Source organism: Eleutherodactylus coqui, chromosome 4 (assembly GCF_035609145.1).
Source record: "Eleutherodactylus coqui strain aEleCoq1 chromosome 4, aEleCoq1.hap1, whole genome shotgun sequence".
Lineage (NCBI taxonomy): Eukaryota > Metazoa > Chordata > Amphibia > Anura > Eleutherodactylidae > Eleutherodactylus > Eleutherodactylus coqui.
The window spans coordinates 53638515-53649419 of record NC_089840.1 but is presented as its reverse complement, the minus strand read 5'-3'; the positions used below and the strand labels follow the sequence as shown (position 1 = coordinate 53649419).

The following is a 10905-nucleotide window of genomic DNA, read 5'->3' as shown; positions in this document are numbered from 1 at the left end:
CGATGTGATGTGGGAAAAAATTGTGGCACATTCTATCTTTAGGCGTTCCCTCGCATCGCACCTCCCAGTGTTTTCAGTGGGTGGCAGCATTGCACCGTATGCTATGTGCATGTGAGCGCGATATGAGGTTTTTCCATTGCAAACTCCGCAAATCCTCCGCCCTTTGGCAAACTCTGCAATCCTCTGTCTTGCATCTGCAGGGAAATCGCATATTCGCGAGCACGATATTGGGCCATTATTCACAGCCCTATATTGCACTCGCCCGTGTGAAATTAGCCTAGAAGGGATAAAAAAGTCATTTGTTCAAAATGGTACCAATCAAAACTACAGCTCATCACGCAACAAACAAGCCCTCATATGGCTATTTTGACAGAAAAAGTACCATAAGAAATTAAATCTGTGTTGTGATTGGTTGCTATAGGTAACAGAGTCAGTTAGTCTTTTATGTAGTTTGATCTTCTCCCAGTGATCAGTGTTCCATTCCTTTGTTACACGTTCATTACCTCAACACATTGTGACTCAGCACATTCTACATGTAGACAGAGACGTGTCCATCAGTGCTGAGAGAACATCTTCAGAGTCACCACCATGGCCGAGTTCCACCCTGCTGTAGTTATAGACAACGGATCGGGACTCCTAAAAATAGGAACTTCAGGAAATAAAGAACCCTGCTTCATTTACCACAACATCATTGGTCGACCCAAAGCAAAGCCTGTAATGATCGGCGCAGGACAGAAAGATTACTTTGTTGGAGAGGAAGCTCAAAGAAGAAGGGGGGTTCTTTCCCTGAAGTATCCGGTGGAACGTGGCGTTATCACATCTTGGGAAGACATGGAGCTGATCTGGAAACACTCCTATTACTGCCACTTAAAAATCAATCCATCTGAAAGGCCGGCACTTATCACCGAGCCACCCCTCAACCCACTTTCCAATCGCAAAAACATGGCACAAGTATTTTTTGAAAAATTTGACGTACCAGCCATTTATGTTGCCACCCAAGGTGTATTGGCTCTTTATTGTGCCGGCAAGGTAACTGGATGCGTGTTGGATATTGGACACGGCGTGACACATTCTGTGCCGGTATATGAGGGATACTGTCTCCCGCATGCAGTCTTAAGACTTGATCTTGCAGGACATGATCTCACCGAATATCTCATGAGGTTGTTGAGGGAAAGAGGCGTCTTTTCAGTCAGTACAGCAGAAACGGAGATTGTAAAAGACATCAAGGAGAAGCTGTGCTATGTAGCTGAGGATATAGATGCAGAACTGAGAAAAAAACTGCAAGAAGTGGAAGACGAATACAAACTTCCTGATGGAAATGTAATTAAGGTTCACAACCAGAGGTTTCGATGCCCTGAAGCCCTCTTTGCACCAGATAACATTGGCATAGAAGCTCCAGGTATTGACACACTCCTCTTCCACACAATTACAAAGTCTGATATTGATCTCCGGAGAACCTTATACTCCAATATTCTTTTGTCCGGAGGGTCGAGTCTTTTTAATGGAATTGATTTGAGACTGACCAAAGAACTTAGAAGTATGGTTCCTGCTGACTGTCATGTGAAAGTCTCAGCTCCCCCTGATCCGATGCTTGCTGCATGGATGGGAGGATCCATTGTTTCATCGCTCTCCGCTTTCCAGCAAATGTGGGTAACGAAGTCAGAATACCAAGAAATAGGACCAAACATCGTCCGTAGGAAGTGTTTCTAAGTGATGGTAGGAGCCCAGTAAATAAACATGATCCGCTACAGCAATAATTGTTTAGGTTATATGTGAAATACAAAGAATGTGTTAAAAAAGACAATGGAATTCTGTTGCAGGTTACATTGTATAGTCTATGTATGTATTTACTGCAACAAAGTGTAAGGATGCTTTTACAATATTTGCCCGAATGGGTACTGTTGTATCTTGTCTCCACCAGAAGAATGAGTGGAGACAAACTGCACGCCCACAACCAACGCCCACAATTTGATTTGTTGGGTTGGAGAATGGGTACCCATTATCTCCCCCCCTACCTGATGTCACTCACCCCTCCGCCACTGTCCCTTGTCTCCTTCCCGCCTCCAGTGTCACTCAGCCCTCCACCGCTGTCCCTTGTCTCCTTCCCAGCTCCAGTGCTGTGAGTCTCCTTGCTGTGTCACATATTGCAACCATTATTCGAGGCAACTGACAACAGGTGAGAGACGGGAGAAGGCAGACCACTGGGGGCAGTGACAGCGTGGAAATGCAGCGGAGTGGGGGGGGTGACAGCACCAACGCCAGCAGGGGAGACGGTCGCCGGGCAAAGTATGAGAGCGGAACAAGGAGGCCAAAGTGGTGCCGGCTTGAGGGGTTGCCAGGCGGGGAGCGCCAACACCGGCAAGGGAGAAGGTCGCGGGGGGAAGTATGAGAGTAGAGCTAGGAGGCTAGAGCGGTGTCACCTTCAGGGGTTGCCGGGCGGGAATATTTACAGCAGGGAAATGCAGTGGAGGGAAATCACAGCGCCGAAACTGCAAGGGAGGAAGGTCACATGGGGAAGTATGACAGCTTAGCGCACACATGGGACAGCCTTGACCCATTCTCTGCACTAGCCAATCAAATTGTGGGCGTTGAATCATAGGATGGTACAGTTAGAAGGGCCCTCCAGGGTCATCAGGTCCAACCCCCTGCTCAGTGCAGGATTTACTAAATCATCCCAGACAGATATTTGTCCAGCCTTTGTTTGAAGACTTCCATTGAAGGAGAATTCACCCCCTTCTATGGTAACCTGTTCCACTCATTGATCACCCTCATTGTCAGAAAGTTTTTTCTAATATCTCATTTGTGTCTCCTCCCTTTCAGTTTTATCCCATTGCTTCTAGTCTTTCCTTTTTCAAATGAGAATAGGGCTGATCCCTCTGCACTATGACAGCCCTTCAGATATTTGTAGAAAGCTGTTAAGTCCCCTTTCAGCCTTCTTTTTTGCTAAACATTCCCAGATCCTTTAACCATTCTTCATAGGACATGATTTGTAGATCGCTCACCATCTTGATAACTCTTCTCTGAACTTGCTCCAGTTTGTCTATGTCTTTTTTTAAAGTTGGGTTGCCCAGAACTAGACAAAGTATCCCAGATGAGGTCTGACTAAGGAAGAGTAGAGGGGGATAATTACCTCACGTGATCTAGACTCTATGTTTCTCTTAATACATCCCAGAATTGTGTTTGCATATTTAGGCTGCTGCATCAATTGTTGACTTATGTTCAGTCTGTGATCCCCAATTCCTTGAATTCTGTATGCGCTTTCTTCATTTTTCTGGCCCAGATGTAGGACTTTGCATTTCTCCTTGTTAAATACCATTCTGTTAATTGCCGCCCACTGTGCAAGCTTTTCTAGATCTTTTTGAATACTCTCTCTCTCTTCCCTAGTGTTAGCTATCCCTCCTAGCTTTATGTTGTTGGCAAATTTGATCAGTTTCCCATCAATTCCCTCCTCCAGATCATTTATAAAAATGTTGAACAACACTGGGCCTAGGACAGAGCCTTGTGGTACCTCACTTGATACATTTTTCCACTTGGATGTGCAGCCATTTATGACCACTCTTTGAGTACGATCACTCAGCCAGTTGGGAATCCACCTAACAGTTGCCTTGTCAATCCCATATTTGGTCACTATTTCAATTAGTATGGTATAAGATATTGTCAAATATTTTACTAAAGTCAAGATATACTATATCCACTGCATTTCCCTGATCAACCCAGTTGGTGATACTGTCATAGAAGGAAATTAGATTAGTCTGGCATGACTTGTTTGTTACAAACCCATGCTAGCTCTGGTTAATTGCTCCATTTTTATCCAAGTACTTGCATACATGTTGTTTAATAATTTGTTCAAAGATCTTTTCCGGTATAGAAGTCAGGCTCACAGGCCTGTAGTTTCCTGGATCCATCTTCTTCCCTTTTTCTGAAGATAGGGACAACATTTGCCCTTTTCCAATCTTCTGAGACTTCTCCTGTTCTCCAGGAATTTTCAAAGATTATGGTGAATGGTTCAGCAATTACCTCCGCTGCTTCCTTTAGTATCGTAGGATGTAATTCATCTGGACCTGGAGACTTGAAGTCATTTAAGATAGCCAAGTGCTCCCTCACCATCTCTGTTTATAGATAGCCTATATTCTTTTATTCCTTCAATAGCACAGGGAAGATTAGTTGATGTTCCATCTATGTTCTGAGAGAAAACAGATACAAAATAGGAATTTAAAAGTCCAGCCTTCTCAACATCATTCCTAACCAATTCACCATTTTCATCCTGTAAGCATCCAATAGCATCATTGACTTTTCTTTCGCTTTTGACATACCCCCCAAATCCTTTTTTATTGCTTTTGGCCTCTGTTGCAAGCCTCAATTCATTATTAGCTTTAGCTTTTCTGACACTTGCCCTACAGTTTCTGCAGACCCCATTATATTCTTCTCTAGATACTCCCCCCTCTCTCCATTTGATAAACATGTTTTTCTTTGTTTTTAACATGCGTGCAAGTTCTGTGTTCATCCATCCTGGTTTCTTTAAATGCTTCCCATCCTTCCTTCTTTTAGGGATTGTTAACGATTGTGCTTCCCCATAATCTTTCCTTCAGGTTACTTCAAAACCAGAAATAGATAAAACCATAATGCATTATTTGTATCTTTTCTGTGTTTTGGACCCATTCCTGGTTTTGATTTACAAATACTGATGCAAAATACTGACCATGTGAAAGTGGCCGTAGCTCATGTTTATTATACTGGGCGGATTTGCTGTGGACTTTCCATGCAGCATTTTCAGGGAGAAAAGGACCTTACAGTTTAGCCCGAGCACTGTTCAGGTAGAGGAGCACTTTTCTAATGGCCTCATCTCTGCCTAGAACTGGACTACAGCTGCAGTATAGCCAAGAGTTTTGGCTTTCAATCAAGACCAAAAAACCGCAAGAGCAGCCCTGTTTTAGGCAGAGATAGAGCAAGTTAAAGTGGGAACTGCATGTACTAAACTTCCAGCCGTCACTTCAGCCTTGCAAAGCTGAGAGGTGAAGAACAGGGAGAGGACAAGAAGCTGTTGGTGAGTGATGATTTTCCACTATCAGTTATGGGCACAGACATACTCTTTGCCCTGTCAGCTTCCATTCAGTTTACTGAAGAAGGAACAGTGCAGATTGATTTTGCAAAAACAAACACAGAACAATTTTGCCAGATGGTGGCTTCTCTAGACGATCCACAGCCAATTTTTCTCTTAACTCCAGAAGTAATATTACAAGAAGTTCCACAGGAACTCTGGGCCAAGTCCAAAACAGATATTGGTCATATGAATGTGACACCCATAGTAGTCACACTAAAACCAGGATGCGTAGCCCCCCAAGTAAAACAATACCTATTGGATAGGGCCCCAGAGGATTCTATAGGCCCACAAATTACAGACTTATTTCAAATGGGGGCACTACGGGAAATAACACCACCAGTATGTATAATCTCATCATTTCCATTTTCTGGATGTTTACAAAACATATTGGTGATACATTGGTTTACAGAAACTTACACCTTTTTGCCAGATGCTGAACCTACATTAAGGTACTACTGGCACCCAGATGCTATCCCTATGTCAAATCTGACTGTATTCTTGGGTAGAATTGTAAGATTAATGAAAGATACTGAACACCTTCAAAAGCATTGGAAAGTTACTAACCTCTCCCTTATGGAATTAGAAAAACAAACGGTATGGGTAGGAGATAAGTTGGTCAGCATAGGTACTAAGATCCAGATAGACACAGAGTATCACTGGTATGATATTTTTACTGGATGGTCACCTACTGCAGGAAAGATGATGGATTCTATGTTTCACCCATTACTAATACTGTTTCTTTTGAGTGTTTGCAATTTCTGGACATTCTGTGGAATACGGAGACAAGCAAATTATCTGGAATCGCTCCCTCTATGATATCGTTGAAACAGTCATACGTAAAGAGCAACAACAGTGGGGAAATGGCAAAGAAGACAATAAAGAAAGACTGGCAGGGGTGGCTTAGAATCCTTGAAAGTACCACTACAAAGGCTCTTTTAAAGATGGACTGTTTTAAATGGGGGATTGTGAAGGCTATGGGCTTAAACATATACATATAATAATAATCTTTATTTGTATAGCGCCAACTTATTCCGCAGCGCTTTCAGGCATGGATAAATGCAAAACAATACAACAATTACAATATGAGATACATTGGGTTAGACACAAATGGGTTGGGGGTGGTACAGGAGGTGCAGGGGGTGGGGAATACAGGCAATAGAAAATTTCATGTACAGATCATTTATTAGAAAGCAAACAGGGTGGGGCACCATAGGGAGGGGCGAGGGACTAGGTCAGGAGAGTTGGTATGCTTCCCTGAAGAGGTGCGTTTTTAAGGCACGTCTGAAATTTTGTGCATTGGGAATTGTCCGGATGCCTTGGGGTAGAGCATTCTAGAGGATGGGTGCTGCTCTGGTGAAGTCCTGTAGGCGAGCATGAGAGGTTCGTATTACAGGGGTGTTTAGTCTGAGTGTGTTAGCCGATCGGAGTGAGCGGGCTGGGTGGTGTACTGACAGTAGGGAGGCGATGTATGGTGGTGCAGCGCCATGCAGAGCTTTGTGAGTGAGTTAGAGGAGTTTAAATTTGGTTCTGCAGTGGATGGGCTGCCAATGCAGCGACTGGAAAAGTGCAGAGGCGTCTGAATAATGACTGGATAGAAAAATGAGCCTAGCTGCTGCATTTAGTATGGATTGGAGTGGAGCGAGTCTAATGTGGGGGAGGCCGATGAGTAGCGAGTTGCAGTAGTCAAGCTGGGAGTGGATGAGGGCAACCACGAGCGTCTTTAGCGTGTCCGTGGTTAGGAACGGACGTATTTTAGTTTCAAATAACTTTTATTAACCCTTTCCAATCCACTGTCTGACGTCTAAAGACATTCTGATTGAAGGCTGCACAGCTTCCAACGTCGGAAGACGTCCGGCAGGGTATTCTTACTGTATATTACTGGCCGCTCTGTTGTCAGGGCCCTCTCCAGCATGTCCAATACTGCAGTACTGGCTCTAGCCAGCAGGCGGCGCCATTGTATAATGGCAGTAAGAGAAAAACCCATAGGAAACCCTAAATCCAAAATTAGATTGCAAAGGGTTAAAGAAGCATATCAAGATAAGTATTTCTTTTATTAACAGCAAAATATCCCCTCGCAGGGGGCATAAGGTATAAAATTGTATTCATTTTAATAACAGGAAGCTTACACATGTAGTTTAAATATACTTATTCTCTTGTAATCACCTTTATTCGTTTCTGTTTTGCTTATCTTATCTAGTGATTTAGGTGTTTATTATTTTTAACTTAAACATTTGGAACAATAAAACTTAAACAATGGTCACATGTGGTCGTCTCTCTTTTTTTTTTCCTCTCATGTATTACTCGGCTTACTCCACTTTGCGGATTGCCACTATGAGTAGGATATTTGGTTACTTTTAGGTCGATTGGAGGACATGTCTGAATCCCGGGATATCTATCAGCTCTATCCAGGGTCCCCAAACCTGCCCGAAATTTTCTAGTGAGTCTGACCTTATGGCATGTAATCTCTCATATAACGCAATCTGTGAGATTCTATTCAACACCTCCTGGAATGAAAGGCTCTGCTGTTTCCATCTAGATGCAATATGCATTTTTGCTGCCATGCAGATGACTTGTATCAGTTTATGTGCGCGGTAGCTGACTCCTGTTTGGTGGTCTCCCAGGAGGAACACTGTGGGAGATTTTTGGAGGTCGCCAATAAACAGTCTATGTAGAAGTCTGTGTACCCGTTCCCATAGTCTGGCGACTATCGGGCAAGTCCACCAGATGTGCACCTGTGAGCCTTCTTTTGCACACCCCCTGAAGCATAGGGGCGAGGTGGATGGGTAGATTTTATGTAATCTTGCTGGCAGCAAGTGAGTGCGATGTAGAATTTTTAGGGAGGTCTCCATCAGAGTCACTTGATGGCTACCTTTTGATATTGCTTCACAACAATGTCTCCATCTTTCTATAGACATATTGATATTAAAATCTCTCTCCCATTTTTCCATATAGGGTAGTTTGCTTTCTCCTGTCAGGTTGTTCAGAATACTATAGATCAGAGATAAAGAGCCTTTTTTCATAGGGTCTCTTTGACATAATCTCTTGAACATGGTTGTACCCGGGAGAACCCGAGGTAGTTGGAGTGAGCCTAGAAAATGGAACACTTGGTTGACTCGGTAATTCTCAGATGGGGGTGGGTTAAACTTGGTTTGAAATTGGCTCATGGTCATCAGGCTTGAGTTCTCTATTATGTGGTGAAGGTTAGTGATTTCATTGATCTTCCTCCACTGAAAATGAACCAGGTCCATGCTCGGGGGAAATCTCTCGTTTGGTATTAGGGGTAGTAGTCTAGAGGGTTTTGTTGAAAGTTTGTATTTATATTTGGTATTTCTCCAGGTGCGTAGTGAATAGTATGAGAAGGGACTCATGCCTTGAAAGTTCTTGATCATAGCGCCGTCAGACCAGATCAGTTCTGAAAATGTATGTGGGGCTATTCTGGAGGCTTCCAAACCTACCCATAGAGGTGTTCTCGTTCCCCCCAAGGTCTCGATCCATTGAGCTATTCTCGCCGCTGTATAGTACTTCCTCAGATTGGAGACCGAGAGACCTCCTTGTTTTTTGTGGTAATGCATAACATTGTTTCTTATTCTAGCGTGTTTATTAGCCCATATGAACTTAAAGACAAGCTTTTGTAGGTTGTTCAGTGCTTCACTTGGGATTGGGATGGGCAGGGTTCGGAAGAGATAGAGTATTCGTGGGAGAAGGTTCATTTTTACCGCGTGTACCCTGCACACCCAGGACAGCAGTGGGTCGTCCCACTTCTGCAGCTCAGCGGAGAGTTTTCTTATCAGGGGTGGATAGTTCCACTTATATAAGGTAGATAGTGAGGTGGTTAAATTAACCCCTAGGTATGGGATGTAGTGTGCCTGGTGTTGAAAGCCAAAGTTCAAGTCTACCAGTTTTGATATGGAAGATGGGGTGTTTATGTAGGCTATGTCACTTTTATCCGCATTAACTTTTAATCCCGTTAGGGTCGCCCATTTCTCCAATGTGTTCATTAAGTTTGGTAACGATGTCAGTGGCTGGGTGATAGTGAGTAAGAGGTCATCTGCAAAAAGACTTAATTTGTACTCCTTCTTCCCTAGGTGGACTCCTTTTATATTGGGATTATTTCTTATTGCTATCGCTAAAGTTTCTATAGCTAGCGCGAAAAGCGCTGGTGAGAGGGGGCATCCTTGACGGGTGCCTCGTCTAATAGGAATTTAGAGTTTGGAATATAGAGTTTTTAGAGCCTGTATAAACTCCCCGTTGAATCCCATGTGTTGTAATATAAAAAACAGATACTTCCAGGATAAGGAGTCAAACGCTTTTTCGATGTCCAAGGCTAGGAGAGTTAGTGAGCTATTGTGTTTTTGCGTTTGATCTATGATATTGAGCACTTTCCTAATATAATCCAGGGCTTGCCTTTGTGGAATAAAACCCACTTGGTCCTTATGGACTATTTTTGGGAGGAGTTTGTTTACCCGGTTTGCTAGAATGCTGGTAAATAATTTGTAGTCTATATTCAAAAGGGATATAGGTCTGTAATTTTGGGGGGAGAGAGGGTCCTTATTTGCTTTGGGGATTACTGTTAGATTTGAATTTAGGAATTCCTGTGGCAGTATTTTTTCCTCCATCAGGGTCTGGAACAGGAACGGACGTATTTTAGCAATATTTCTGAGGTGCATGTGGCATGTTTGGGCCAGAGATTGGATATGGGGGGTAAAGGAGAGGTCAGAGTCCAGTGTGACCCCAAGGCATCGGGCATGCCATCTGGGGGTTATGATGGTGCCAGACACTGTAATGGAGATGTTGAGGGGAGGTCGTTTAGAAGGTGGAAAGACAAGGAGGTCAGTTTTAGAGAGGTTTAGTTTGAGAAAAAGGGAGGACATAGTGTTAGAGACAGCGGACAGAGAGTCGGTGATATTTTGGAGGAATGGTCCAGAGATCTCACGAGAAGAGGTGTATAGTTGGGTGTCGTCAGCGTAGAGATGGTATTGGAGGCCAAATTTGTGGATGGTTTGTCCAATTGGGGCAGTATAGATAGAGAAGAGAAGGGGACCAAGGACCGAGCCCTGGGGTACCCCAACAGCGAGAGGAAGTGGGGCAGAAATAGAACCAGCAAAGGAAACACTGAAAGAGCAGTCAGAGAGGTAGGAAGAGAACCAGGAGAGAGCAGTGTCCTTTAGACCAATAGAGTGGAGCATAGTGAGAAGGAGGTTATGGTCGACAGTGTCAAATGCAGCAGACAGGTCAAGGAGGATTAGTAGGGAGTAATCACCTCTCGACTTTGCAGTCATCAGGTCATTTGTTACTTTTGTAAGGGCAGTTTCGGTCGAGTGTAGAGAGCGGAAACCAGACTGTAGGGGGTTCGAGGAGTGAGTTGTCAGAGAGAAAGCGAGTAAGGCGGAAGCAGACCAGGCGTTCCAGTAATTTGGAGATGAAGGGGAGGTTTGAGACGGGTCGGTACTTGGCAGCATCAGTTGGGTCCAGGGTTGGTTTTTTAAGCAGAGGGGATATGATGGAGTGTTTAAATGAGGAGGGAAAAGTGCCAGAGGTTAGGGAGAGGTTGCAGATTGTAGTGAGGTGAGTAATGAGAGCTGGGGAAAGGGACCGGAGGAGGTGAAAGGGGAGAAGGTCGCTAGCGCAGGTGGTGGGGTGGGCAGCGGAAAGGAGCCTGGAGACTTCTTCCTCTGTTGTTGGTTCTAACGTAGATAGTGAGTAGCTGCTGGATTCAGTGCTGATGAAACTGGGATCGGGGCTAACCATGCAGCTTTCAGAGATTTATTTTCGAATGTTGTCGATTTTCTCTTTGAAATAGGCAG

At 44.0% G+C, this 10905-nt stretch overlaps 1 protein-coding gene across 1 annotated transcript; it reads left to right on the top strand.

Annotated features, from left to right (window-relative positions):
• Nucleotides 1-571: 571 nt before the first annotated feature.
• On the top strand, nt 572-1738 carry LOC136625324 (actin-1-like). Its single transcript, XM_066599425.1, has one exon. It carries the CDS (start codon nt 589-591, stop codon nt 1708-1710), a length of 1122 nt encoding a protein of 373 aa, XP_066455522.1. The 5' UTR covers nt 572-588; the 3' UTR covers nt 1711-1738.
• Nucleotides 1739-10905: the final 9167 nt, after the last annotated feature.

Excerpts from the sequence above, each read along its gene's own strand:
- LOC136625324 (XM_066599425.1), top strand. The coding sequence starts at position 589 with ATGGCCGAGTTCCACCCTGCTGTAGTTATAGACAACGGATCGGGACTC.